Here is a 27,369-nt window from a genome sequence, read left to right as displayed (position 1 = left end):
ACACTGAAGCCACTGAGCTCTACACTGTGAAAGGGTGAAATTTACGGTATGTAAATTACACTCCAATTAAGAAAAAGCCATGCCTTGCAACTTTGAACGTTTCTTATGCTGGAAGCCGGAGAAGGCAATCGCGCCCCACTCCAGTACTCTTGCCTGGAAAATCCCATGGATGGAGGAGCCTGGTGGGCTGCATTCCATGGGATCGCAAAGAGTCAGACATGACTGAGCGACTTCACTTTCACTTTTCACTTTCATGCACTGGAGAAGGAAATAGCAACCCACTCCAGTGTTCTTGCCTGGAGAATCCCAGGGACAGGGAAGTCTGTTGGGCTGCCGTCTATGGGGTCGCACAGAGTTGGACACGACTGAAGTGACTTAGCAGCAGCAGCAGCAGTATGCTGGAAGCGTTTTGTTCCCGAAGCCACATAGAGGGGAACCTTCCAGAGAGCTGACTGAGGGGAATGTTTTTGGTCTGCAGGAGGTGGGGTCATCCCCTGGAAATCTGTCAAGAATTTGCTCTAGTGGCCTCAGGGGCATGTCTGTGACGGGGACCCAACAGACCGCACAGCAGGAGCTCCTCTTGTCTGAGGGGCTTTGGGGGCGTCTGGAGAGGCCTCGGGGGCCCTCGGGGGGCGGCATTTAGGTACCTGCGTCTAGTGCATTGACCTGAGTTTGACCCTACAGTTTTTCTTGGCACTTGAGGCAAACTACCCTGAGATTTTGAAGAATTTAATTGTTGTGAAAGGTGAGTGAACCAGTTCCGCATATGCATAAGTGGGGTGGGGGGCGATGCACGGTACATGGAGGCAACAGGCAGGGAAAGGAGACCCCAGGAAACCCTGAAACGGTGCCTGTCTCAGCCCCCAAGCTCTTCCCGGTGGCCTTCAACCTGATCAAGCCGTATATCACTGAGGAGACGCGCAAGAAGGTGGTGATCCTCGGAGGTGAGTGGGCAGCTCCTCAGCAGCTGTAAGCCTGAGCTGAGGGCGGACCCTCCGCAGACCTGAGGGTTCCCGAACGCGAGGGCACCAGGCTTGGGGACACAGCTGCTCTGCGGGACCCACTCCCTTAGGCAGCAACTGTAGAGGCCAGTGTGTCCACCTGCCAGAGGCTGAGGGGCCAGGAGGGCTCTGAGAGACCCCCAGCGGCAGCCTGTGTGAGGGCCCCCGGTTCTGGATTGAGGGATGTGAATTTGACGGTGACTTTGTGTGTTATGAGCTGGCAAGTGGGCTGAGTCACTGGCTCTGTCTGGGTCTCAGGGTCCTCAGGCTTCCCTGTAAAATGGGGAGAATAAGGCAGGTGTTTCCAATTACACGTGTGCTCAGCTGCTCAGCCGTGTCCGACTCTTTGTGACCCCCTGCACTATAACCTGTCAGGCTCCTCTGTCCACGGGATTCCCCAGGCAAGAATACGGGAGTGGGTGCCATTTCCTTTTCCAGGGGATCTTCCCGACCCAGGGATGGAACCCCCATCTCCTGCAATGGCAGGCGGATTCTTTACAACTAGCGCCACCTGTGAGCTGCAAGTGGGCTGAGTCACCGGCTCTGAGTCTCAGATTCCTCAGTTTGCCCCCATAAAATGGGGAGAATAAGATGCAGGTTTTCCAAATCACGTAACTGATAAAATTTGGAAATTTAGAAAAATATAGAAATATATAAAGAAGAAAGAGTAAATCCTGTCACTCAAGGAGCTATTATTAACATGTACTATCTTTTCAAAGAAACTCATTTTAAAAAATGAGTTCATACCATGTTATACTGTTTTACAACCTACCTTTTTCACATACCATGTGATAAACTTCATTCTATTTTTGTAAAGTCCAAAAGTTAGGTTGTTTGTAATTTTTTTTTTTTTTTACCATTAGGGAAGAGTGAGGCGTGAAAATGCTTATAGATGAATCTTTGTACACATCCTAAATTTTTTTCCATGAAATAAAAGCCTAGAAATGAAGAGTTCTTTTCCCTTAAAGGAGAATGCACAGGGGAGTCCCTTTTGTTTCTGTGTCCACACTGAGCCCAGGGTATGTTGGGTGTTCACCTCTGCTCCCTCCTACTTTGCGCCCATAATGCTCTCGTTCCTTTGTGGACCAACCTTGGCTTCTCAGAGCAGTGTTGGGGGAGGAGAGCTGATACACTTTGCCCCCAGTTCTGAGAGTGTTGGAGCTGCAGGAGCTGGGGGCAGGGACTGGCTGGAAGGCTGAGTTCAGTCTCCGAGGGAAAGGCGAGCCCAGGGTAGAGCCAGCCTGTGCTCAGCCTCACGCTCCAGGAGACACTGGTCTGAGTCCCTGCAAAGATGGTGGTCCAGTGGGTAGACTCAGTGCTTTTATTGCCGAGGTCCCGGGTGCGATCCCTGGTCAGGGAACTAAGATCCCACAAACTACGTGGCGTGGCCAAAAAAAAAAAAATGCCTCATGGGCCAACACCTGGACGGATAGTGGGGGGTACCAGGGCTGAAGGGGCAGGAACTGGTCACGCAGACACTTTGGACCTAGGTCTTCTTGGCTTCTGTCCTAGAGGTACTGCGAGCATATGGGAGGTAGGGGGAGGCTGTCGTATGGCACAGGACGGCCCTGGGCTTGGCCCCACTGCCCTCTGTTGAGCCCCCGACCCCCCCACAGAGCCCCACTTTTGTCCCCACAGGCAACTGGAAGCAAGAGCTGCTGAAATTGATCAGCCCCGACCAGCTGCCCATGGAGTTCGGGGGGACCATGACTGACCCCGACGGCAACCCCAAGTGCCTGACCAAGGTCCGGTGCCCAGAGGACGGGGAGGGGGGGGAGATGGCCGTGGTGCGGGGCCCGCTCACCACCCTCGCCCACAGATCAACTACGGGGGTTACGTGCCCCAGCAATACTACCTGCGCAACCACGTGAGGGTGCAGTACGACCACCAGGCGACCGTGGGCCGAGGCTCCTCCCTGCAGGTGGACAACGAGATCCTGTTCCCGGGCTGCGTGCTCAGGTGGGCATGGCGCCCCCCCTCCAACACACACCTGGGCGCGGTCGGGAGGGGCCCGGAGCCCAGGCAGGTGGCGGTCAGTGGGGCCCTGTCCCCTGCAGGTGGCAGTTTGCGTCGGATGGAGGGGACATCGGCTTCGGGGTTTTCCTGAAGACCAAGATGGGGGAGCGGCAGCGGGCCGGGGAGATGACGGAGGTGCTGGCGAGCCAGCGCTACAACGCCCACATGGTGCTGGAGGACGGGAGCCTCAGCTGCACGGAGGCCGGCGTCTGTGAGTGTTGGCAGGGAATGGCTCCTCCTGGACCTGGGGGTGGGGGGCAGAGGCATGGCCGTGCATCAGGTCCCACCAGGGAGGGGGCCCTGGCTCTGGGCTCTCAGATGTGGCAGTGACATCCAGGTCTAGTACCTGGACAGGAGGGTGAGGTCCCAGGTGGGCATCCTCTCTGAATGTCTGTCCCGCCAATGTAGACGTCCTGAGGTTTGACAACACCTACAGCCTGATCCACCCCAAGCACATCAGCTACACCGTGGAGGTGCTACTCCCGGACCAAACCTCCCTGGAGAAGATAGAGAAATTCTAAAGCCTCGCAGTTCCCACACCCTCCTCTGTGGCCTCTGGGTCTCCAGTGAGCTCACAGCCTTCCCTGGCCAGACCCCCTCCAAGGTCCCCAAGGATGGGGTCCTACAGAGCTGGTCCCAGCCCGTCTGTCACAGTGGGTCTGCAGCTTCAGAACTGCTGGGACCGTGGCGGCCAGGAAAGCAACAGAAAAACTCTCCAGCCCCTGTGACTCAAGCTCAGAGAAAACTCCTGGCCCCTTTTCTACCAACCGATACTGCGTTGTAAGTTCTTGTTCTGAAATACATTGTGTTAAAACAAAAAAATGTGAGGGCTTCCCTGATGGCTCAGCGGTAAAGAATCCGCTTGCCAAAGCGGGAGACACGGGTTTGATCCCTGATGCGGGAAGCTCCCACATGCCGCAGAGCAGCTGAACCCACGCACCGCAACTACTGAGCCTGTGCTCTGGAGTCCAGGGGCCGCAACTACTGCAGCATGAGCGCCCGAGAGCCCGCGCTCCGCAAGAGAGACCACCACAGCGGGAAGCCTGAGCACCGCAACTTGGGAGTGGCCTCCTGCTCGCTGCCAACTGGAGAACAGCCCACGCACAGCAGTGAAGACCCAGCACAGCCAAAAGTAAATAAATAAATAGTTTTTAAAAGAAAGAAAATGTGAAATATAATATGACTGACAGAACTGGAAACAATTGCCATTGAAAAGATAATGCATTACCCATAGTTCCCAAGAGGAGAGGGCTCGGATGCCACAGGGGATCACCCGGAGAAACAGGGGGCGTGGGTGGGAGGCAGGGGGGTCATGAGATGGAAGGAGGGGGAGGACCTGTGGGCCAAAGCCTTTGTTATGGTTTCCCCAGAAGGAATGGGTGAGGCGGGGTCAGCAGGCTTAGAATTGGCTGTTTTGAGTGATTTCCGCAGGCTCTGGGGCCAAGGGGTTGTCCCATTTGTCTGGAACCTGGCTCTGGGAACAAGCTTCCCTGAGTTTGAGCCTGATACAGGAGGAGGCTGGAGTGTGGGCTCCGTGTTTGAAAAGCACACTCGTGGGCAAGACTCTCTCTTGTTATTCAGTTGCTCAGTGGTGGCCAACTCTTTGCGACCCCATGGACTGCAGCACGTCAGGCTTCCCTGTCCTTCACTATCTCTCGGAGCTTGTTCAGACTCGTGTCCATCAAGTCGATGATGCCATCCAACTGTCTCATCCTCTGTTGCCCCCTTCTCCTCCTGCCCTCAATCTTTCCCAGCATCCACATCTTTGACTCTCTCTCTAGGAACTGGCTATCCCTGGGAGGGGTGGTCCCTCCAGGGTCAGCAAAGCCCCAGGTGTCAAAGCATCAGAATACAGAAAATGGTAGATGAGATTAATAGTTACCTAGCAAGCAGCTGCGCCGCTGCCCCTCTGAATACACATTCCTTCCCCGTCAAGAAAGAACTCTCGGCTCACACATTCTCCTTCCTAGTGTGAGGGTATCTAAGAATTGGTGCACCTGCTCAGCCTCCCTCCTCTCAGGGACTCCTCTGGTGGGCCAGTGGCTAAGACTCCAACTCTGAATGCAGGCTGCCTGGGTTTGATCCCTGGTCAGGGAACTAGATCCCGCATGCTGCAGGTGATGTCCCTGAGTCACAACCAAGGCCTGAAGCAGTTAAAAAAAAAAAAAAAGAAAAAGAAAGAAATTGCATTTTGTTTCAACAAAGTTGAGTTCAGTTTATGCCAGGCTCTCTTCCCTATTTCGATAGCTAATGCTAAATAAAATCCATCCTTACCTCTTTAACTAGCATTTGACTTTGTTTATCTTTGACACTACCCAGCTAGACACGGTTGATACAGGAAGTGTCCACCCTTGTGGAAAGTTCTACTGAGTGGTGACGTACATCACGGGGTGTACACGGTGACCTTCTGAGGAGAGGACCACCAGAGAGAAACTGACCCTTCATCTCCTCCAGAAAGCCCCACCAATGAGGCAGGGTAGAGGGAAATCGGACCAATGATTAATAAAAATAGGAAAGCATAGAAAGATATTTGAGAAGAAGGAAGGGGGCATTCTAAGTAAACAAACAAACCATGCATAAAAAGTGTGAACTTTCAAAGTCTGATCGAGATAACAAGTGAAGGTGAACTATTAATAGTAAGTTCAGCCTGATAACCATCAGTTCAGGCTTTAATCACCTTGGGAGAAACCCCCAGATATAGGCCACCCAATCCAGAGTTAATTGGCCAATAACTCAAAGCTCTGATACCAAGAAATATCTAAAACATTTTAACTTTTTCATTTGGATCTATGGAAATTTAAAGTTCCAACAAAACAGTGAAAAACGAATATTGAAATTTAAAGATGTCAAAGAATACAGTTGTAACCCAAGGACTACACCAAAGAAAGGTACGGAAACAAACAGATGGCTGTTGTTTAGCCACTAAGTCGTGTCCAAGCCTTTTGCAACCGCATGAACTGTAGCCCATCGGGCTCCTCTGTCTATGGGATTTCCCAGGCATGAATACTGGAGTGGATTGCCATTTCCTTTTTCAGGGGCTTGTCCCGACTCAGGGCCTGAACCTGCATCTACTATACTGGCAGGTCCAATACCTGCCAAAGGTATTCTCTGAGACACCAGAGAAGCCCAGGAAACAAGGATAAGAAATAACCAATAAAGTAATTTCATGTGGGATGTCTCCGGAACAAGCTTAGATAAAACTGTAGTAACGATTTTTGGATTCCCTGGGTTTCTGTATTTGCTATTCAGGTATTTGAAGTGCTCAAAACCATCAGCTGTAATGAATTTGTAGTTCACAGGTAGGGTATAATTCCCATGGATCAGATGCCAAGTAGCTGTTTGATAATTCCCCAAGCGAGGTTGTGACAGAGCTCTGGTTTGGTACAGAGTCAAGGCTCTGACCTGCCCCACTCACTGTTTGCTCCCCCACGCTCCCTGCCCGCCTCCACCGCAGACTTATGCAATAGCGTCCTGACCAGTATTGCTTCTCTGAACATCTGCCTTTGCCCTTACCCTTCACACCAGGCCCAGGGTTATCGTCCTGCCACAGGAGGAATCACATCTGTGTCTTCTTCGAAAAGCTTCAAAGGCCACCGTCCACTCTGATAGCTGATAGGCATAGTGCCAGCGTGGCCTGCCCTCAGTCTTTTGAGCCCCTTGCCCTTGGAGTATCCCTCTTCCCTTTTGCCTCTGGAGGCTTCCTTATGCAAACCCCTCCATCTAGAACTTCTTCCTCCTATTCCTGTCTTAGAGGCCCAACCCAAATACCACTTCCTCTGGGGGACATTCCAAGACCTCCAGAGCAGTGGTCTTGCTCAGACTTCTATTAGAACCCTCTATCTTCAGGCAGCCAGGACAGATATTGGTTAAGGATACAGGACTTGGGTGCAAATAAGGGTTCAAACCCTGGTTCAGGCTCTTACCAGCCTGTGAGACTCAGTCTGCTGCTGCTGCTGCTAAGTCACGTCAGTCGTGTCCGACTCTGTGCGACCCCATAGACGGCAGCCCACCAGGCTCCCCCTACCCTGGGATTCTCCAGGCAAGAACACTGGAGTGGGTTGCCATTTCCTTCTCCAATGCATGAAAGTGAAAAGTGAAAGGGAAGTCGCTCAGTCGTGTCCGACCCTTAGCATGGACTGCAGCCCACCAGGCTCCTCCATCCATGGGATTTTCCAGGCAAGAGTACTGGAGTGGGGTGCCACTGCCTTCTCCGGAGACTCAGTCTGGCACATGTGAAATGGGCACATGGGTTCAAAGATGAGCAGGAAACATGACCCATGCCTTCATTGGGCTGACAGTTAAGGGGGTGAGTCAGATACCAAACCAAGCCATGTCTAATGAGAGCAAGTCTCTGCAAAAGAGGAGCAAGGGCCTGCCTGAGCATTGAGGAGATGGGAAGGAGGCGGGGAGGCACGAACAGGCAGTATGCGAGGAGGCGGGAAGGGAATGAGCTCAGGTCAGAAGGGATGGCATGTACAAAGGCCCTGTAGCAGGAGGTAGCAGCAAGGGGAGACAGACAGCTCCATACACATCCTATCTGGTCATTTGCAGTTTGGAAAGGCCAGGTCTCTCTTGTCTTTTGTAGAAGAAAGACAGGCATCCAATTATGGCCCCTAATCCACCTCTTTCCCTGGTCCCAGGTCTTTGGGGGTAGTTGGTCAGAATCCCCTTGGCCACCTCTCTCTCTCCCAGGCCCTTGTGCCCTCTCCGTTTCTAGGGTACAGACGATGGTGGGGGTATGGTCATGTAAGGTCCTGCCTTTCCTGGGGTCACCCTGAGTTGGTTGGGGGAGCCAAGGAGACACTCCCCCAGCTGCCCTAGAGCCTAATTTCCATTCCCCAGGCAGGCCCAGGTGTGAGGCCACCCTGCCCTGGGCATCTGAGTCAGGTGGACCTTCTCTCTCCACCCCTCCACCCAGGGTAACCCAAGCCAAGCCCTACACTCCTGGAGGAACATCCAGTGGCATTTGCCCAGCCTAGACATCCACAGAATGGGATCAGTTTAGCCGTGATGGGGGAAGAGTGGGCAGGAGCTCCTGGCAGAGCTGATCTCATGCCAACAATGGAGATGCCCTTCGCCGCACGGGCTTCCCTTCAGCTAGCAGGTTACAGGTGTGAATGAGGACTGCCAGCAGGGCCACTGAGAGATGCCAGGAATTTTCCGAGCAGCTGGGAGGTGGGAGGGAGAGATTCCGCCACGAGTGGGCAGGGAGGTGAGGGATTGGGGTCACATACCGTGACAATGTCATCATCACAGCCCGGCTTCTCTGCCCGTGGGTCAGGAGCACCAAGGAAATGAGCCACGTTTCAGAAAGTGGGAGGAGACAGCACATTACATAAGAGGGGACCCGGCTGCCCGGCACCCAGATGGGTAGAATGGAAGCCCTCCATGCCCAGCGGTGGCACAGGCTCGGGGCAGGACTGCTGTCCTACGTGGGAAAAACAGGGACTTAACGTGTGACTTGGAACCATCCTCGTCAGACAGAGGCTTAGCACCTGGCCCTGCACCAACTGTCTAGATTCCAATCCTGGCTTTGCTGCCTGCCGAGTGTGAGACCTAGGAAGGCGGGGTTTGGTTTCAGTTTCCTCACCCATAAATGGGAATAATCGTAGTACCAACCTTAGAATGTGTCTGGAGAATTAAATGAGACAATGCTGGGCTGTCCTATACGGCAACACTGTCCGCCTGTATTAATTTGCTTGACTACCTCAACAGAGTACCCACACTGAGTGGCTCCAGCAGTGAGATTTATTGCCTCATAGATCTGGAGGCTAGAAGGCCGAGATCAAGAGGCCAGCAGGCTTGGTTTCCTTTGAGGACGGGGAGGAAGAATCTATTCTCTGCTTCTCCCCTAGCTTCTGGTGGTTTGCTGGCTATCTTTGGTGTTCTGCGGCTGATATATAGAAGCATTGCCCTGATCCCCGCCTTCATCTTCACGTGGCCTCCTCCCTGTCGGCACGTGTGTACCCAAATTCCCCCTTTTCATAAGGACATTAGTCATATTGGATTAGGGGCCCACCCTACTCCACTCTGACCTCATTTTAACTGATGACATCTGTAAGGACCCTGTTTCCAAATAGGCCACGTTCTTAGATACTGGGAATTAGGATTCCAATGTATGAATTGGGGGGGCGGACACGATGCAGTCCATAAAGCCACGAGTGGGGCGTTCCCTGGCAGTCCAGTGGTTAGGACTTCTCGCTTTCACTGCCACAGGCCCGGGTTCAATCTCTGACTAGGGGACTAAGACCCTGCCAGCCGTGAGACGTGACCAGTAAAACCAAACCTAAACAGACGGGGAATTCCCGGGTAGCTCAGTGGTAAGGAATCTGCCTGCCAATGCAGGAGACACGGGTTTGATCCCCCATCCGGGAAGATCCCTTATGCCTCGGAGCAACCAGGCCTGTGTTCTACAGCCTGGGAAGAGCAGTGACTGAGCCCCCACGCCACTGCTTTGAAGCCTGCCCCCTGGAGTCCGAGCTCAGCACCAGGAGAAGCCACCGCAACGAGAAACCCGCTCACTGCAGTGAAGAGCAGCCCCAACCGCCGCAACCAGAGAAAAGCCCCTGAGGCAAGGAAGGCCCAGCACAGCCAAAAGTAAACAAATAAACAAACAGCAATGTAAAGACAAGCAAACAGGAGAACATCTTGTGTGGCTGGTCCAGCGTTTGAAATGAGGCTGGTTGGAGTTGAGATGTGCTCCCCAAAATGAATGCTGGACTTCAAAGACTTAATACAAAAAAAAAAAAAAAGAAAAGAACACAGGATCAGTTCAGTTCAGTCACTCAGTTGTGTCTGACTCTTTGCGACCCCATGGACTGCAGCACACCAGGCTTCCCTGTCCATCACCAACTCCCAGAGCTTCCTCAAACTCATGTCCATCAAGTTGGTGATGCCATCCAACCATCTCATCCTCTGTCATCCCCTTCTCCTCCTGCCTTCAATCTTTCCCAGCATCAGGGTCTTTTCCAATGAGTCAGCTCTGCATATCAGGTGGCCAAAGTATTGGAGTTTCAGCATCAGTCCTTCCAATGAATATTCAGGACTGATTTCCTTTAGGATGGACTGGCTGGATCTCCTTGCAGTCCAAGGGATTCTCAAGAGTCTTCTCCAACACCGCAGTTCAAAACATCAATTCTTCAGCGCTCAGCTTTCTTTATAGTCTAATTCTCACATCCATACATGACTACTGGAAAAACCATAACTTTGATTAGACGGACCTTTGTTGGTAGAGTAGTGTCTCTGCCTTTTAATATGCTGTCTAGGTTGGTCATAGATTTTCTTCCAAGGAGTAAGCGTCTTTTAATTTCATGGCTGCAGTCACTATCTGCAGTGATTTCGGAACCCCCCAAATAAAGTCTGTCACAGTTTCCATTGCTTCCCAATCTATTTGCCATGAAGTAAAGTGATGGGACTCAATCCTATGATCTTAGTTTTCTGAATGTTGTGCGTTAAGCCAACTTTTTCACTCTCGTTTTTCACTTTCATCAAGAAGCTCTTTAGTTCAATTTCTCTCATTATTAACTTATTGATTAAATAATGATTTCATTTATTAATCAAATTGATTATACACCAAAATGATAATACTTTGGAGGCATTATGTTAAATAAACTATATTATTACATTAAAATTTTCATGTGTCTGAATTTTAATTTAATGTGTTTAAAATTTAAGTCTTTAAACTTTAAAGAATTTAAAATTACCAATGTGGCTCCCATTACCCATTAAACAGCCTGAACTAATATTTACAAAGCCCTTAGAACAGGGCTTGGCCCATAGAAAACACTGGGAAAGTGTTAGTTAAATAAAGACTTCTCTTTAGAGGTGACTTGTTACCTGTGGTATTTAAAAAATATGACTTCCCAAGGAGTGAGACAAGTTGGGGACAAGTCTCTTCTCTTGTCTGCCTTTTCTTTTATTTAGTGGATTTTGTTTGACATTCTGGAAACATAGGGCTTCCCAAGTGGGGCAGTGGTAAAGAATCCGCTGCAATAGATGAGACGCGGGGTTCGATTCCTGGGCTGGGAAGATCCCCCTGGAGGAGGAGATGGCAACCCACTCCAGTATTCTTGCCTGGAGAATCCCCTGGACAGAGGAGTCTTGTGGGCTACAGTCCATGGGGTCGCAGAGAGTTGATCACGACTTTGCACTGAGCACACACACCGCGCATATGGCACATGGTCTTACCTCCTCCAACTTGTTTCACAGTATTTTTTCCATGTTGTTGTAAAGTCTTCATTATCATATTAAGCACAGTGGTTTTCCGAAAAATTGTTTCCAATATTCCTATTAACCACAAACAACTTTAAGCTGGAAACATTTTGTTAGTTAGGATTATTATTGGGTAACGTGGTAAACGATTGAAGGATTCTAATAATAGGTATTGTCCATAGTTTCTAGAAAAGCTGAAATGGATTTGCAGTCCTGCCAGCAACATATGAATGTCTCCATTTCACCAACTTATAATGAAATTTATTATCGTTTTTAAAGCGATTTTGTGTCTGTGTATTTGTGTGTGTTTATTTTGTTTTGTTGCTGATTTGTTGGAGGAAAAAGCGTATCGTTGCTTGTATACCTATTCCTTTGGTGACCTGGAGGTTAAGCATGAACCACTTGACTATTGCCTCTGTACATTCTGTCTTCTGATAATTGACGCCTTGTGTCCTTTGGCCAGTCTTATCAATTTGTGTGCCTTCTTTATAATGGCGTTTCCCAACCTCTTTTGGAACCAGGGACCAGTTTCGTGGAAGACAATTTGTCCATAGACCCCAAGGGGGTGACGGGGGGGGGTTTCAGGATGATTCAAGCACATTATATTTACTGTGCACTTCATTTCTACTATTATGACATCAGCTCCACCTCAGATCATCAGGCATTAGATCTCAGAGGTTGGGGACCCCTGCTTTATAAGGATATCAATTTCTGTCTCATTTTATTTTTTCCCAAATTCACATTAGCCAATATGGACTTAATGCCTTAATTCCATTTCTTGTTTCACAGATTTTTGTATGTTTATATAGGCAAACCAAGTGATTGCCCTTTGCAATTTCTGTCATTGCTTTTAAGTGCAGACCATCCCCTTCTAGAAACGTGGTAAGCGTCGCTTTTACTTTCTTTTAGCCTTTGGTAATTTCTTTTTCTTTTTTTCCCTTAAGATTTAAAATCCCTCCAGGACAGTACTGCCCATAATACAAGCCACAAATGTTGAGCCACACATGTAATTTTAAATTTTTGGGTCATCACATTCTTAAAAAAGTGAAAACAGAGAAGGCAGAGAGCACAGAGGATTTTTAGGGTAGTGAGCTTGTGAATTTACTCTCTATGATACCACGATGGTGAATATGTCATTATACATTGACCAATCCATAGCATGTACAACACCAAGTCATTGATTGTAATAAATGTCCCTTCTGGTGGGGGATGTCCACAGTGGGGGAGGCTGTGGGGTGAGGGGATGGCGGGGGCGTGCATGAGAGCTCTCTATACTACTTTCTGCTCAAAGCTGTGAATCCAAAACTGCCCTTAAAAACAAGTTTATTAATTTAAAAAATTATAGATTATTAAAAAGTGAAAAATGGTGTAATTAATGTTAACAATATATTAACCCAATATATCAAAAAAATTACTTCAACGTGTAATCTGTATAACAATTAATTAATGAACTATTTCGTTTGGGGGAGTGCTGTCTTCAAAATCTGGTGTGCATTTCATAGTTACAGCTCATCTCCATTTGCACTAGTGACAAGCCACGTTCCCAGTGCCTGGCCACACGTGGCTGGAGGCCACCAGCTTGGCCAGCAAAGCACAGAAGGTGGTTTGACCGCAAGTGAGGACAGAGGGTAAAGGTTCTAGTGACCAGATTAACCGCCCTCTTCACCTTCACATCCCACCTGCTCCTCTCCCTCGAAAATTCCTGCTCAGGCAACCTGGGTTTTCTCACCATCCCTGGTGACCTCTGCCCGGCTCTCGGATGCCGCCCTGGACACCTGTGTCAGCTGCCCAGCACCTTGGACTTCCCAACCCTCTACCACCCACCCTGGGCTGCCATCTGCCCACTGCCACCTCCCAGTCGCAGCCTTTGGGCTGAGGAGCTCACCCCGGGGAGGGAGGGTGCATTTTTAGCTCTCTACCCCTGCACGTCATTCCTCTGGTGAGTCTTGACAGTAATAACTATGATTAGGAGCCCATCCCAGGTTGCCTTATGCAATCCTCCGGACCATCTATTTTTTTTTGGCCAAACCTCAGGTGGGATCCTAGTTCCCCAACCAGGGATGGAACTGGCACCCCCTGCATCGGCAGAGCAGAGTCTTAACCACTGGACCACCGGGGAAGTCCCTCCTCCAGGCTGTCTTGAAGGCTGAAACCATTCTGCATTTCCCGGAGCTCCTAGGAGCTAGGGAGCACTGGCAAGCACCCAGCCTGTGGTCAAGACCAGGGGCAGGTTGGCAGAAAGGCACGCGACCACCCAGAGGGGTGATCCAAATTTATTTTGTTGGGAAGGAGATCTGGTATGATCCCTGAAAGTTGCCCACGTGTCTCTGATGCCCCCCTGTCTTGCCTGTCCCTCGGGACCCTGTGGGAGCCCCTGGGACGAGGTCGCGGGGAGGTGGGAGGAGCCTGGTGGCCCTCCCCGCCCCCCAACCCCCCGCCTGGAGTCTGTGCTCTGGGATCCCTCTGCGGCAGGTCACCTGCCTGCCGCGGGTAGGGTGTGCCTCCGCGACTGTGGGAAAAGCTGGAAGGAGGGGTGCTCTTCAGGCCGTGGGGGCGGGACCAACATCCGACCCGCCCGTCAAAAACAAGCCAGGCGGTGGGGTGGGCAGACTCGTCCTGGACACCGGCACTCAGGGCATCATGAGCGGCCGAGTTGGGGACCTGAGCCCCCAGCAGCAGGAGGCGCTGACCCGGGTGAGGAGCTTGGGAGGGGGGAGGCTTGGGCAGGGGCCGAGCAGCCCCCGGGGCACAGCCGCGGATGGGGACCCTGGAGAGTGCGTGTCCAGCCCGTCGGCTCCAGCGCACAGGTTGTCCAGGGAGCTGGGCACCCACCTGGGCCAGGAGCCCCCCTCTCCAGGCCTTTCTGCAACTCAGTCCCGCTCTCCACCTCTGCCGGCGCCTGGCCACTGAGCCCTGTCCCTTGAGGGAGGTGGAGGAGGGTGGCCCTGCCTTTTGCACTGAGGCAGCCTTGGGCAGACAGCCACCCAGGTCTCCTGCCCAGATTGCAACCTTTGTTTGTTTGGTTTCTCTCCGTGGCTTTCTGAATCCCCAGGCGGCAAGCCTTCTCCCTATTGTTAATGTTTTCATTAAAGGGAAATGGGGGTGGGGGGATTGGTGCTATCAAGACAGTCCTATGGGACTCCTCTGAAAGTGAAAGTGAAGTTGCTCAGTCGTGTCCGACTCTTTGGGACCCCATGGACTGTAGTCTACCAGGCTCCTCCGTCCATGGATTTTCCAGGCAAGAATACTAGAGTGGGTTGCCATTTCCTTCTCCAAGAAATCTTCCCAACCCAGGGATTGAACCCCGGTCTCCTGCATTGTAGGCAGACGCTTTACCGTCTGAGCCACCAGGGAAGTCTGGGCCTCACCTGGTAGTGTCTTAACCATGAGAAGGTTTTAGGTGCTACAGCATTAATTCTGTTTGCCAGGAATTCCTTGGCAATCCAGTGGTTAGGACTCACTGCTGTGGCCTGGGTTCAATCCCTAGTCAGGGAACAAAGATCCCACAACCCTGTGACGTGGCCAAAAAAAAAAAAAAATCAGTTTGCAGATGGCCAGAGGCCGGAAGCTGTGAATTCAGGGTGGCAACGGCGGGGGACAGGGGGGCATCGCAACTGTTGCTATTCCGTCCATCAGTCATGCCTGACTCTGCGACCCTATGGACTGTAACCCACCAGGCTCCTCTGTCCATGGGATTCTCCAGGCAAGAATACTGGAATGGGTTGCCATTTCCTTCTCCAATCACAACCGTGCCTCACACCTTAAGCCTGTGAAAGGGCAGTTTCAGACTCTGGAGAAGGGTTTCTTTTGAGGCTCCTGGTTTGTGAGCCCCACATGTATCTGGCAGCTGCTGCAAGCCAGGCCTGAATCTAAAGCCTTTACCTTTACAAACTCCTTTGACTGGCACAAATGTATCATTATCCCCACTTCATAGACAAGGAAACTGAGTATCAGGAAGGTTAAGCTACTTGCTTCCAAGTCCTGACCCTCATGGTGCAATATACAGGCAACGTCTCCAGAATGTTCTGGTGGGCCTGCATCAGATTCACCAGGGATGTTTATAAAAACAGAGATGGCACAACCCTCCCTCAAACCTACAGAACAAGGGTCTTGTGGGACAAAGAACCCCTCAAGTTTGAGAAGAATCCAACTCTTCCTGCCATGGTGGGCTGAGGGCTGGCCTATTCCCAGGTGGCAACCTGGTCCGGGCATGTGCTGCTAACTCTGCAGGGTCCCTGGGCAGGACTGACTGGCAGACTGAGCCTGGGAAGGTCTGGGACAGGGTTGGGATTGTGCGAGCCCCTCTGACCGTTACATCCCCTCCCTCAGTTCCGGGACAACCTTCAGGACCTGCTCCCCACACTGCCCAAGGCTGATGACCACTTCCTCCTGCGCTGGCTCCGAGGTGAGGCCAGCTGGGGTCATTGGAGGCTGACAGGGTGGCAGGGAATGGAAGGTGCTTCAGGAAAGCGGGTGGGAGACTTTGGGGGACAGCCCTGAAGAGTGGGCTGGAATCTCAGTCCCCGTCCAAATCAGCACAGCACAAAAATCCTACGGCGCCTCAGTTTCTTCATCCATAAAGTGGGCATAAGGCCACCTCCCCAAGGGTGCTACGAATTAAATGAGAGGGTGTAGTGCCTGGCACGGGTGGGCAACAGGGTGAGGTGGGGTTAGGGGTAACACCTGGGACGTTCTCAGGATGACAGGCCTGGCCAGGTCTTGAGTAAATACCACTGAACTGTCTTCAGGACTTGCCCTTGGGTCTGTCTCCAGTTCCTTGAAGACAGGGCTTCAAGGGTCGTCCTCTTAGGGATTTGACACCAAGTGCCGAGTGAACATTCAGAGAGTGGGTGTAATTAAAGGCAGAGGAGGAATTTCCTCTAGGAATTGCCACAGTAGTGCAGAATAGTTAGAATGACAGACACCACCCTAGAACTTAGGGGAAAAAAGTCATGTCATCTCAGCATATCCCATGGAAAGGCTTTTGAGCTTGAGCCAGGAGAGAAGTCAGAAGCCAGGCGGGAATCAGACAGAACAGTGATTGCTAGCAGGGTGCCGATACAAGCTGCCTCGGTTTCCTGGCCTGTGTAATCCTGGTCTCTACCTTCAAGATGCTGTGAGTCAGACCTGAGGTCATGAGCGCACACAGAGCCTGCACAGAGGAAGGCCTCCCTTCTGTTCTGTTTCATTTGATCATTGGTTGTTTTTTTTTTTTTTTTACAAACTTTATTTTTTAGAACCATTCTAAAAAGATTTACAGAAGAATTGTGAAGATAGTACAGAAAGTTCCCATAGATGCTGCACGTTAACACTTTGCTTTCGTGTGTATGTTTGTGACCTTTAATGAACCATTCTTGCTATGTGATTAGTAATTAAGATCTGTGTTTTATTTAGACTTGCTTAGTTTTTTTCCATTCCGGGATCCTATCCAGGACACCACATTCCATTTTCTTGTCCTGTCTTTTTAGGCCCTCTTGGCTGAGGCAGTTTCTATTTCATTTTTAATGTCATTTTAATGTCTTTTTCCCCACCCAAGCTAAAAAAGGAGTTGGAACAGATTTCTTTTCTTTTTTTTTTTCATGTGGAGTATAATTGCTTTACAATGCTGTAAGTTACTGCTGTACAACAAAGTGAATCGGTTCTATGTATACATATATGCCCTCCCTCTTGCACTTCCCTCCCGCCCCTCTAGGCGATCACAAGGCCCGAGACCCACCCCCTATCCCGCCCCCTGGGTCATCACAGGGCCCCAAGCAACCCCCCCCCCATCCCGCCCCCTGTGTCATCATGGGGCTGAGCATCCACCCCCCCATCCCGCCCCTCTGGGTCATCACGGCCCGAGCACCCACGCCCCATCCCGCATCCTGTCTGCTTTACACAGCGAGAATGTGTGTCAGGGCTGCTCTCTCGGTTTGCCCCAGCCTCCCCTTCCTCCCTGAGTCCACACATCCGTTCTCTACATCTGCACCTCTATCCTGCTCCGCCAATAGGTTCATCTGGACCATTTTGGGGACGGTAGATTTCTTAAAGCCACTTGATACAGCCTCAGACCTCTCTCCTCCTCCTTTGAATCTTTTTGGGTTTAAAAATCAGCTTTTCAGGTACCTCGTGGGTCTTAGATAAAAGAGTGAAGTCGTGTGCACTGCAGGTGGCTGGGGAAGGAAAAGGGCCTGAGATAGGAAGCGGGTGCAGGCGTCTGACCCCACCCCTTCACTGTGCAGCACATCTGCGGATGCGGCCCTGCCCCCTTCAGCTCAGCTCTCCTCCCAGCATCACAGGCTCCAGACAGGGTCAAAGGCCAGGGCTGAGCTCAGCTGGAGGCGGAGGAGCCTTCTGACCCTCTGAGGCTGATTCCTTTGTTTTCCTTTGTCCCCATCCCTGTCTGGGTGCATCTCTCCCTCTTGGATGCCAGCTCCACAAGGGCCGGGACTGTGCCTGCCCGGTACTCCAAGTCTGACACATAGTAAAAAAGTTTTGAGGACCCAGTAGCAGCGTCCAAACCACTGTCTATAGGACCAGAAACCATTCTCTGGTTCTCAGTAGAAAAATCTTCTAGAGACATCTCACAGATTTTTTTAAAGTCAATAAAAGAATATCAGGTATGATTTATGCACTAACAAATTTGAAAATTTAAATGAAATGGATACATTCCTGGAAGAAGACAAAGAAAGCCCTCAGTAAATATGAAAGACATTTAAATGGTAATAAAAACGTCCCCTCCCCTCCAAACTCAGACCACAAATGGCTTTGCAGATGAATTCCTCCAGTTTTAAGACCAGCTAATTTCTAGGTATACAAATTGTTTGAGTTGTTTTCAAATATATGAAAGAGTGAGATTTATTTTATGAGGCTTGGATGCGTTTGATTCCCAAGCTAGCTAAGGACAATAAAAGGAAATTCTAGGCTCATTTCACTTACTAATGTAGATGTAAAGATGTCTAAATTAAATATTGCATAACAGAATCCAAGAAGGTATTAAAATTATGCAAGAGTATCAAGGAGAGTTTATCTTGGGTATGCAAGAAGTGTTCAACATCAGAAAACCTAGGGAATTCCCTGGTGGTCCAGTGGTTAGACTTAGAGCTTCCACTTCAGGGGGCACTGGTTCCCTCCCTGATCAGGACAATCCCACAAGTCATGCAGCCAAAAAAAAGACAAGAAAGGAGAACCTATCAGTGTCATCGAACACATTAATGGAGTTAAAGATAAGAAATTATATGGCTATCTCAATGCAGAAAAGGGCATCAGAAAAGGTTCAAATTTTATTTATAAGACAAAAGTCCTTCATGACATCCTTTGAATAACTCTTAAAATGATAGTCCCAGATAAACTAAGGCTCAGAGAATGTAAGTGACCTACTCATGGTTGCACAGCAAATAAAAGGACAAAACTAGAGTTTAAGCTCAAATCTGACTCCAAAGCCCATGCTCTTACCCCTCCTAACACCAGGGGCATCTCTGCTTCCTGGGGGATGTTAAATATTGCTGGCTAGATCAGCTCTAGAGTGAACAAGTCTAAAAGGCCTGGAGGAGTTTTTCTGGTGGTCCAGTGGCTAAGTCTCTCAGCTCTTCCTTAATGCAGGGGGCCCTGGTTTGATCCCTGATCAGGGAACTAGGTGCTACATGCTGCAACTAACAGTCCCCATGCCGCAGCCAGCTATCCCACGCGCTGCGACAAAGACGCAAGAGCCTGTGTGCTGCTACTGAGACCCGGCACAGCCAGATAAATAAATATCTAAAAAATAAAGGCCTGGATGGCATATGCTGCTGCTAAGTCGCTTCAGTCATGTCCGACTCAGTGTAACCCCATAGACGGCAGCCCACCAGACTCCCCCGTCCCTAGGATTCTCCAGGCAAGAACACTGGAGTGGGTTGCCATTTCCTTCTCCAATGCAGGAAAGTGAAAAGTGAAAGTGAAGTCACTGAGTCGTGTCCAACTCTCAGCGACCCCATGGACTGCAGCCTTCCAGGCTCCTCCGTCCATGGGATTTTCCAGGCAAGAGTACTGGAGTGGGGTGCCACTGCTACTAGATACTATATTCAGTATCCTATAGTAAACCATTATGAAAAAGAACATATATGTATATATAACTGGATCACTTTGCTATAGAGCAGAAATTAATATGACATTATAAATCAACTATACTTCAATAAATTTTTTTTAAAAGTCCTGGAAAATGAACTCAGGGGCCTTCCACAGTCTTCAAGAGGATTAAAGATCCTTGCTTTAAAAAAAAAAAAATTCCAGACTCCCAGTATATTCCCGGAGCATCAGGAAGGTGTATCCTCCTTGTCCCTGGAGCTTATCTCTTTATGAGCTGTCAGAGAATAGCTTAGGCTGCATTCTGCCTCCAGCCTCCTCTTACCACGCCTTATTTTTGCAGCCCGGAACTTTGACCTGCAGAGATCAGAGGACATGCTCCGTAAGGTGAGGTCCCGTGCTCACGAGCATCCTGTGTCCTACACATTGCACCCCAGGAATTATCCCCCAGGGATTATCAACAGAGGCTGGGGACTGTTGCCCAGTCCTTCCCCCTCCATCCCTTTCTGCCTCAGACCTGGGTCCTCCACGGCCCTCGTCTTGGCGTTCCCACCCCCAGTCCTATGTTGGTGGCGCCTGGGGTGGCTCTGGCAGGATCCTGGTGTCCGTGGGCAGAGGGGCGTGGCCTGTGACCTCTGGGGCAGGCAGTCTGCAAATCCAGCCGTGCCTCCGCAGCATGTGGAGTTCCGCAAGCAACAGGACCTGGACAACATCCTCGAGTGGAAGCCCTCAGAGGTGAGCCCACGTGGGTTCCCCCAGGCCACTGCCGCCCCCTCAACTCGCCCACCGCATCCAGCCGCCCGAGGGAATGGGGACCTGGCCTGGCGGGCTGCTGCGAGTCGGGACCTCACCCCGTGTTCAGGTGGTCCAGCGGTACGACACCGGCGGCCTGTGCGGCTACGACTACGAAGGCTGCCCCGTGTGGTTCGACATCATCGGGACCGCGGACCCCAGGGGCCTCCTCCTATCAGCCTCCAAGCAGGAGCTGATCCGGAAGCGCATCAGGGTCTGCGAGCTGCTTTTGCACGAGTGTGAGCAGCAGAGTCAGAAGGTATGCGAGCGGGTAGAGGGCACGTGGCGGGTCCCGTCTGTCTGAAGGCTGGCACCAGGGCCTGCGAGGGAGGCACCCGCTCCTCCCTGGCCTCCAGCACACTGTGCTCTGCTTCCCCTGCAGTCACCCTTGCACGAGCGTCTAACACGTGCGTGCCATTCTCTGCTGGTGCGCACCAAAGCCCTTCCCCTCTGACCTCAGATGAGATGCTGGCCTTGGTGCTACGAATCCTCTAGCTCTGTTCCCCCGGATCCCTGGGAACAATGGGTGGTCAGCTTTGCTTATAGAAAAGATGTCCCTTGATTGTGTAACTGTGAATCCTGATGGGGGAGCCATTGCTTTGGGCATCCCCAAAAGCTGGTGACCCTTCAATCTGGGCACATCCCTGGTGCCTCTAGGGAGTTACTACCAAAATATGTGGGGCATGGGCCTTCTAAGCCAAGAAAGACCACACCCGCCTTTGCAAGGCTTCTCCTGGCCCCTGACTCTGTGTTTCCTGTCCCTAGCCTTCAGAGGGAATCTAATGCCAAGTGTGTCCAGGTTGGTTTTGTGAGTCCAAGTGTCTAAAGCTGTTATGGCACTGTGCGATATTATGGCTAATATATATGTGTCCTCATGGGACTCCACACAAGGGCAGGGCCTGCATCCCCAGCATCTGGCACAGAGCAGGGCACAAAATAGACCCTCCACCGAGATTTGTGGCAGGCGGGAGAGAATTACCTAATGCTGTGTGTCACGCTTGTGTGTTCTCATGTAAGATGGCTCACTTACAGGCTCAAAGCAGGGTCTGCCACCTCACAGACGCTCCCAATGGGAGCCAGCAGTCAAGGTGACGGCGGTGCTAGTCAGTATCTGTTAAGATTGAACAGGCACTGGCCAAGCACCGGACCCTGGGTTCGTTGAATCCTCACAGCTGATCTCTCAGGGCCTGGAATTATACCCATCTTACAGAAGAAAAAAGTAAGGGTCAGAGGTGTTAAAAATCCACCCAAGGCCTGGTGCCTCAGATGGTAAAGAATCTGCCTGCAATGCAGGGAGATCCAGATTCGATCCCTGGATTGGGAAGATCCCCTGGAGGGGAGAATGGCAACCTACTCCAGTATTCCTGCCTGGAGAAGTCCAGGGACAGAGGAGACTGGCGGGCTGCGGTCCCTGGGCTCAAAGTCAGACATGACTGAGCGACTAACACTTTCAAAGCCACACAGCCCCCCAGCAGCAGTTCTGGCTTGGATTCACCTATGGGGCTGCATCACTGGCTGACAAGTGTCCTACTGTACGTGAAGATGCCCAGTGAACAAATGATGTCTTTAATCACAGTTAACTCATTCCAGGCTACAGTGTTGAGCAGTGTGTGAGGGCCACCACGCTAAGGCTCAGAGGTGGCACCTCCTTAGACCCTGGATGGGCTCTGTCTGTTTGGAAAATGCTGTGGGCAGCTGGGGGAGGGGGCAGGACAGTGGAGGGAGGGATCCTTGGGGGCACTCTCTGCCCAGGATCTCCTGGCTGGAGCCGTCCTCTGACCCGAGTACCTGCTCTGCCCCATGCAGCTGGGCAGGAGGGTCGACACGGCCGTGATGGTCTTTGACATGGAAGGGCTGAGCCTGAGACACCTCTGGAAGCCAGCGGTGGAGGTTTACCAGCAGGTGAGGTTGGCCAGCTTCCGGTCCACGGAGGCGGGGTTACTTCCCAGGGGCCCCAGACAGCAGCCAGTGAAGCTGACCTGGAGATCCACCCCCCAAGGAGAAAGAGTCTGAACAAGAGCTCCGCTGAGGATGACAGCCATGCTCCCCGGGGAGGACAGGATGGGCTCCTGGGGTGGGGGAGGGGGCTCTTGGGGGCTCGCGTCTCAGCAGCATCAGGGGCTGCAGAAATCCGGGGGCTGGAGGTGTTGGAAGCTGGCCTCGCTCAGACTCTTCTTGACCCCACAGTTTTTTGCCATTCTGGAAGCAAATTATCCAGAGACGATGAAGAATTTAATTGTTGTTCGAGGTGAGCCCACCATGGGGATGACCTCCTGGGGTGGGAAGGGTGAGGAGTGGGGCAGGGGACAGCAGGGAAGCCACCCAGACCAGGGACTGTCAAACCCTCCTGGGTGGAGAATGGGTCTTTGTTCAGCTCAGTCCTTCGCTGATTCTTTTGGAATATACAAAATCACGCTCTCGTGTGCTGCAGCAACGTCAAATACGCCATGTCTCTAAATGTTTACTGTAATTTTCTTTACCAACCTGGTTGGGGACTGGCATCAGAGAGTCCATGGACTGAGACTCCATGGACTGGAAACAGTCCGTGCCTGCAATGGCTATATGACAAAGGGCTCGCTGCACGTGTTCGAGGCTCAGATGATCTGGCTTCCCATCAAGTCAATGGAGCAAATCAATGTCACCTCATTGAGCCTCAGTTTTCCCATTCTGTAAAATGGGGATACAGTGGCACCTTCCCTGTAAGACAGCTGTGAGGTTACATGAGATCGTCTGTGGGGAAAGTGTAGCACAGAGCCTGGCCCATAGCACCCAGGAAGCTTGGGTTATCCTGGTGGAACATGAGGTCGAATGCAGATGCCCCCTACTTGCACCCAGGAGGGTGCCAAGGCAATGAGGGCAAGCTGTGAGTGTGGAAAGGAAGAGGCGCCCCTGGGGAATCAACATTGCTGATGCCCTGCCACAGGGGAAGAGGAGGCAACCATTTATTGTTTGATTTGATCTCCACTTTTCAGTTAGGAGTGCTAAGCCTCAGAGAGGGTGAGTGAGTAGCTGAAGGTCTCACAGCAGGAAATGGCAGCATCTGGGTCTGTCCAACCCATGTCCCACCCATGACTTTGGCTGTGACCCTGTGTATCCAGGTCCTCTCCGGTCCAGCTTCTCAAGGGAGTTTGTGTGTTCCAGCCCCCAAGCTGTTCCCCGTGGCCTTCAACTTGGTCAAGTCGTTCATGGGTGAGGAGACCCGAAGGAAGATAGTGATTATGGGAGGTGAGTGACCCAGCCTCCCAGCTGTGACACCTGCATCTGCCTGGAAGCAGACGCTGATGCCAGAGGCGCCATTTCTCTGTACCTCCTCCTCTTTACTCAGGCCCTGACCTTGGCCCGACCCTCAGTGACCTTTGCACACTCATTCGAGGCTTTGGGCCCTAGACGATGGCCTGGGTGGCCATGCAGAGCTCCTGGGTGTTCTCAAGCGTTGGTGCCCAGGGGAGCCGTGTAGGACACATCAGGTCTCTCCCTGGGCTTGGCCCCACTGCCCTCTGTTGAGCCCCCGACCCCCCCACAGAGCCCCACTTTTGTCCCCACAGGCAACTGGAAGCAAGAGCTGCCTAAGTTCATCAGCCCCGACCAGCTGCCCATGGAGTTCGGGGGGACCATGACTGACCCCGACGGCAACCCCAAGTGCCTGACCAAGGTCCGGTGCCCAGAGGACGGGGAGGGAGGGGAGATGGCCGTGGTGCGGGGCCCGCTCACCACCCTCGCCCACAGATCAACTACGGGGGCTACGTGCCCCAGCAATACTACCTGCGCAACCACGTGAGGGTGCAGTACGACCACCAGGCGACCGTGGGCCGAGGCTCCTCCCTGCAGGTGGACAACGAGATCCTGTTCCCGGGCTGCGTGCTCAGGTGGGCATGGCGCCCCCCCCAACACACACCTGGGCGCGGTCGGGAGGGGCCCGGAGCCCAGGCAGGTGGCGGTCAGTGGGGCCCTGTCCCCTGCAGGTGGCAGTTTGCGTCGGACGGAGGGGACATCGGCTTCGGGGTTTTCCTGAAGACCAAGATGGGGGAGCGGCAGCGGGCCGGGGAGATGACGGAGGTGCTGGCGAGCCAGCGCTACAACGCCCACATGGTGCCGGAGGACGGGAGCCTCAGCTGCATGGAGGCCGGCGTCTGTAAGAGCTACAGGGTTCGCTGGGGTCGCTTTCCTCCTCGTGGCGGAGAAATGATCTGACATCTCCGGTCTGGCCCCTCTGTTTGCTTCTATTTCCAGCTCTCAGGGTGGGTGTGGGGGTCTGTGCAAGACCCTAGATACCCTGGACGCCGGGGCATCAGCTTCAGGTGTTGGATCGGAGGAAAGGCTCCCAGGTGTGGATACAGGAGCGGAGAGGTGTGGTGGAGTGCAGGGTTCGCAGCGCCGTGGGTCCTGGGAAGACCCTTCACTGCACTCGACAGGCTAAATGAGAGACAGCTGGAAAACAGCCATGGGCTCAGCGTCAGGGCTCCCCGGCTGCCCGCCTGCGTGGACCACCCGAGGAGATGACCCTTCCAGGTGTCTGTCCCCCATTCCCAGGCCTCTCGGGCTGGTCGGTTTTGGCAGAAGCGGTGTTGCCCAGGGCCATCGCTGACCTCCCGCCTCTGCGGGGAGCAGCACTACGAGAAGGGAGACCCGAGGCTGATGTTCCCTGGAGAAGGAGAATGGGTTCAACCAGGGCTTCCCAGGTGGCACTAGTGGTGAAGAATCCACCTGCCAGTGAAGGAGGCGTGGGATGGGTTTGATCCCTGGGTCGGGAGGATCCCCTGGAGGAGGAAATGGCAGCCCACTCCAGTAGTCTTGCCTGGGAGGCCCCATGGACAGAGGAGCCTGGCGGCTGCAGTCCACAGCGTCACAAAGAGTCGGACACGACTGAGTGTACGAACCAGGCAGGCACAGTTCACTTTTCTGTGCAAAGCAGGGATTAGAAGGATGCAGACAGAACCCCGGATGACTCATCAGATCCAGACTCATATTGGACCTTGGCGGTGGACAAAATGCCTCTAAAAGAGACATAAGAGGGACTTCCTGGTGGTCCAGGGGTTAGGACTCTGCAGTTCCAACGCAGGGGTCACAGCCCGCCACCTGCCTGGGCTCCGGGCCCCTCCCGACGATGCCCAGGTATGAGAGGGCCGCCATGCCTATCTGAGCACACAGCCTGGAAATAGGATCTTGTCCCCCTGGTTGACAAACTAGGATCCCACATGCTGCACAGCATGACCCAGAAGGTTTTTTTTAAGTAATAAAAATTTTAGGGACCTCTTAGGTGGTCCAGTGGCTGAGACTCTACGTTCCCAGTGCAGGAGACCTGGGTTCGGTCTCTAATCGGTGAACTAGATCCTGCATGCCACAGAAAAGTCTTCCCATGCCACTGCTAAGACCTGGCGCAGCCAAATAAGTAAAATAAAAATATTTAAAAAAATTTTTTTTTTAAGACACGAGAAAGTGACTGATGGGGAAAGTAGGGATTCCCTCTGGGTTGGAACATCAAGATAAAGGAATCCCAGTCCCTCTCCTCACTTGCTCTGGAATCATCAGATCTCATCAACCTCCGAAAGCCTGTTTCCTTATCCGTAACGTGGCTATGGTCGTACTTCCCGTGGGGCCACTTTGAGGATTCAGGGAGCTGTGAGCCCCGACGTGATGCCCATAGACGGGCTGATGCATGCTGGCGGTTACTATGACTCCTGTGGTTAGCACAAGCATCAGCCAAGGAGATAGTCGGGAGGCATGGGCTGGGAGCCAGGCCGTGGCTGACCTGCCCGCCCCACCCACGGTCCTGGGCGGCCCCTTCCCAAGGCCACCCGGGTGTGCAGGTATGCCGGGCTCTCTTTGCCTGCTTCCTCCTCTGTCTCTGCAGACGTCCTGCGCTTCGACAACACCTACAGCCTTATACACGCCAAGAAGATCAGCTACACCGTAGAGGTGCTGCTCCCCGACAAGGCCTCCGAGGAGAAGATTCAGGGTCTCGAGGACTCAAGACAGTCCCCACTGCACTGAAGACCCCAGCGCCCCTGTGCCCGAGCTCTCCGACCCCTCAGCACCCTGCCCTGTCCCTGCCCTTCCAGGCAGAGCGGTGCTGGAGGGGACCACGGAGAGCCTCCCACCTCACCGCACCTCGCCGTCTCAGCTCCTTGTGGGCCCGCCTGCCTTGTGGGCCCGCCTGGCTTGGCGCCCGGCAGGAAGGGACCCCCAGTGTGTGGATCACGGGAAGATCCTGGCGGACACTCCATCCCCTGTTCACAGATAGAACCCTGAGGATGAGCCAGCGTCCAAGAGGAAAGGTTCTGCCTGCAGAAGCTGCCCTTGTGTCCTTCCCGACAAGGTCCCCGCATCCTAGGGCACATCCACGCCTGACCCTGGTTTGGGGGAGGTGTGCCTGAGCCCCAGCTGCAGGGAGCACTGCTCAGGCCGGAAGAGCAGGGAAGCCCCATTCTCCACAAGTAGGGGCTCAGCAGGGATGCGCCCCAGGGCCGGCTGGAGGCAGCTGGGGAGAGGGATGGGCAGGGCTGGAGCAGGGCTGCGGCTGGGGGAGGGGGGTGGGGGCGGTCTCTGTTCTGACAGAGTGTCAGCTCTCCGGGTTGGCTCTACCGCCTTTGGAAGGAAAATCAGAAATAGAGAGTGAGCCCTGGCAGGGACAGCCTTCCGCAGAGCCGAGTCTCTCGGGAATTTCCAGTGTCCCCCACCCCGCCCCCACCCACTATGATCCAGCTGACCTTCAGCCTGGTTTCTTTCTGGCTCTGAGTGGAGCCAGGACCCAAGCAGAGCTGGAGGGAGACGCAATGGGCGTGCTGCGGTGCAGAGTGGAGCTGCCATCCCAGGGCGCCCAGCCTGGACTCGGACTTGCTCCTTAGGAGAACCATCAGGCTTTTCCTCCATCTTTGCATCTCACCAGGGTGACAGCTGAAGGTCGGCCGCCAACCCTCCTCCTCCAGCTCCCCAAACGCGACTCAGCAGCAGGCCAGTGAAGGCTTTGTTCCTCGATGGCTGGCTCTCCCGGGGCCCACAGCCCACAGTCACGACCACTGCCTGCTCTGCTGGAAGGACCGCACCCAGCAGGAAGCTGCCAAGCGGACTGTGGCTCTGAGGTTGACCCCAGTTGTCAATGAAGCCATCCACCTGGCTGGGTGGGCATGCTGCCCTGCCAGCCTTCACCCTGCCCCCTGCCCTCTGGCTGGGCCAGGCCAGCGGCCCCCAGTACCTCTGAAGATCCGACCCCCGGCTCTGGATCCCTGTTCCCGTACTGCTATCCCACAGGGTGCAATGCTGGCCACTCGAGTGACGTCCCCGGGAGTGAGTGGCCAGACGTCCCTGTGAA

The 27,369-nt window shown here is 52.8% G+C and overlaps 1 protein-coding gene across 4 annotated transcripts in view; it reads left to right on the top strand.

Moving 5' to 3' along the window:
• LOC120871245 (SEC14-like protein 4) overlaps nt 1–26,212 on the top strand; it is a 32,212-nt gene extending 6,000 nt beyond the window's left edge. Inside the window, exons 1-12 of one of the 4 annotated variants that reach the window (XM_040251064.1) lie at nt 13,838–13,922; nt 15,558–15,633; nt 19,612–19,655; nt 19,944–20,003; nt 20,131–20,319; nt 21,867–21,962; nt 22,248–22,308; nt 23,202–23,285; nt 23,606–23,712; nt 23,787–23,926; nt 24,023–24,192; nt 25,912–26,212. In XM_040251064.1, coding sequence (XP_040106998.1) covers nt 13,869–13,922; nt 15,558–15,633; nt 19,612–19,655; nt 19,944–20,003; nt 20,131–20,319; nt 21,867–21,962; nt 22,248–22,308; nt 23,202–23,285; nt 23,606–23,712; nt 23,787–23,926; nt 24,023–24,192; nt 25,912–26,051 — 1,221 coding nt within the window. In that variant the 5' untranslated portion in view covers nt 13,838–13,868 and the 3' untranslated portion in view covers nt 26,052–26,212. Of the gene's footprint in view, nt 1–684; nt 746–860; nt 945–2,639; nt 2,747–2,820; nt 2,961–3,058; nt 3,229–3,425; nt 5,300–13,837; nt 13,923–15,557; nt 15,634–19,611; nt 19,656–19,943; nt 20,004–20,130; nt 20,320–21,866; nt 21,963–22,247; nt 22,309–23,201; nt 23,286–23,605; nt 23,713–23,786; nt 23,927–24,022; nt 24,193–24,290; nt 24,738–25,911 lie in introns of those variants that run through there. The other 3 variants (XM_040251063.1, XM_040251061.1, XM_040251062.1) reach the window with 3 other exon arrangements.
• Nucleotides 26,213–27,369: the final 1,157 nt, after the last annotated feature.

The sequence above is a fragment of the Oryx dammah genome, unplaced genomic scaffold (assembly GCF_014754425.2).
Source record: "Oryx dammah isolate SB20612 unplaced genomic scaffold, SCBI_Odam_1.1 HiC_scaffold_12, whole genome shotgun sequence".
Taxonomy (NCBI): domain Eukaryota; kingdom Metazoa; phylum Chordata; class Mammalia; order Artiodactyla; family Bovidae; genus Oryx; species Oryx dammah.
This window is presented reverse-complemented; position numbering and strand designations above follow the sequence as displayed.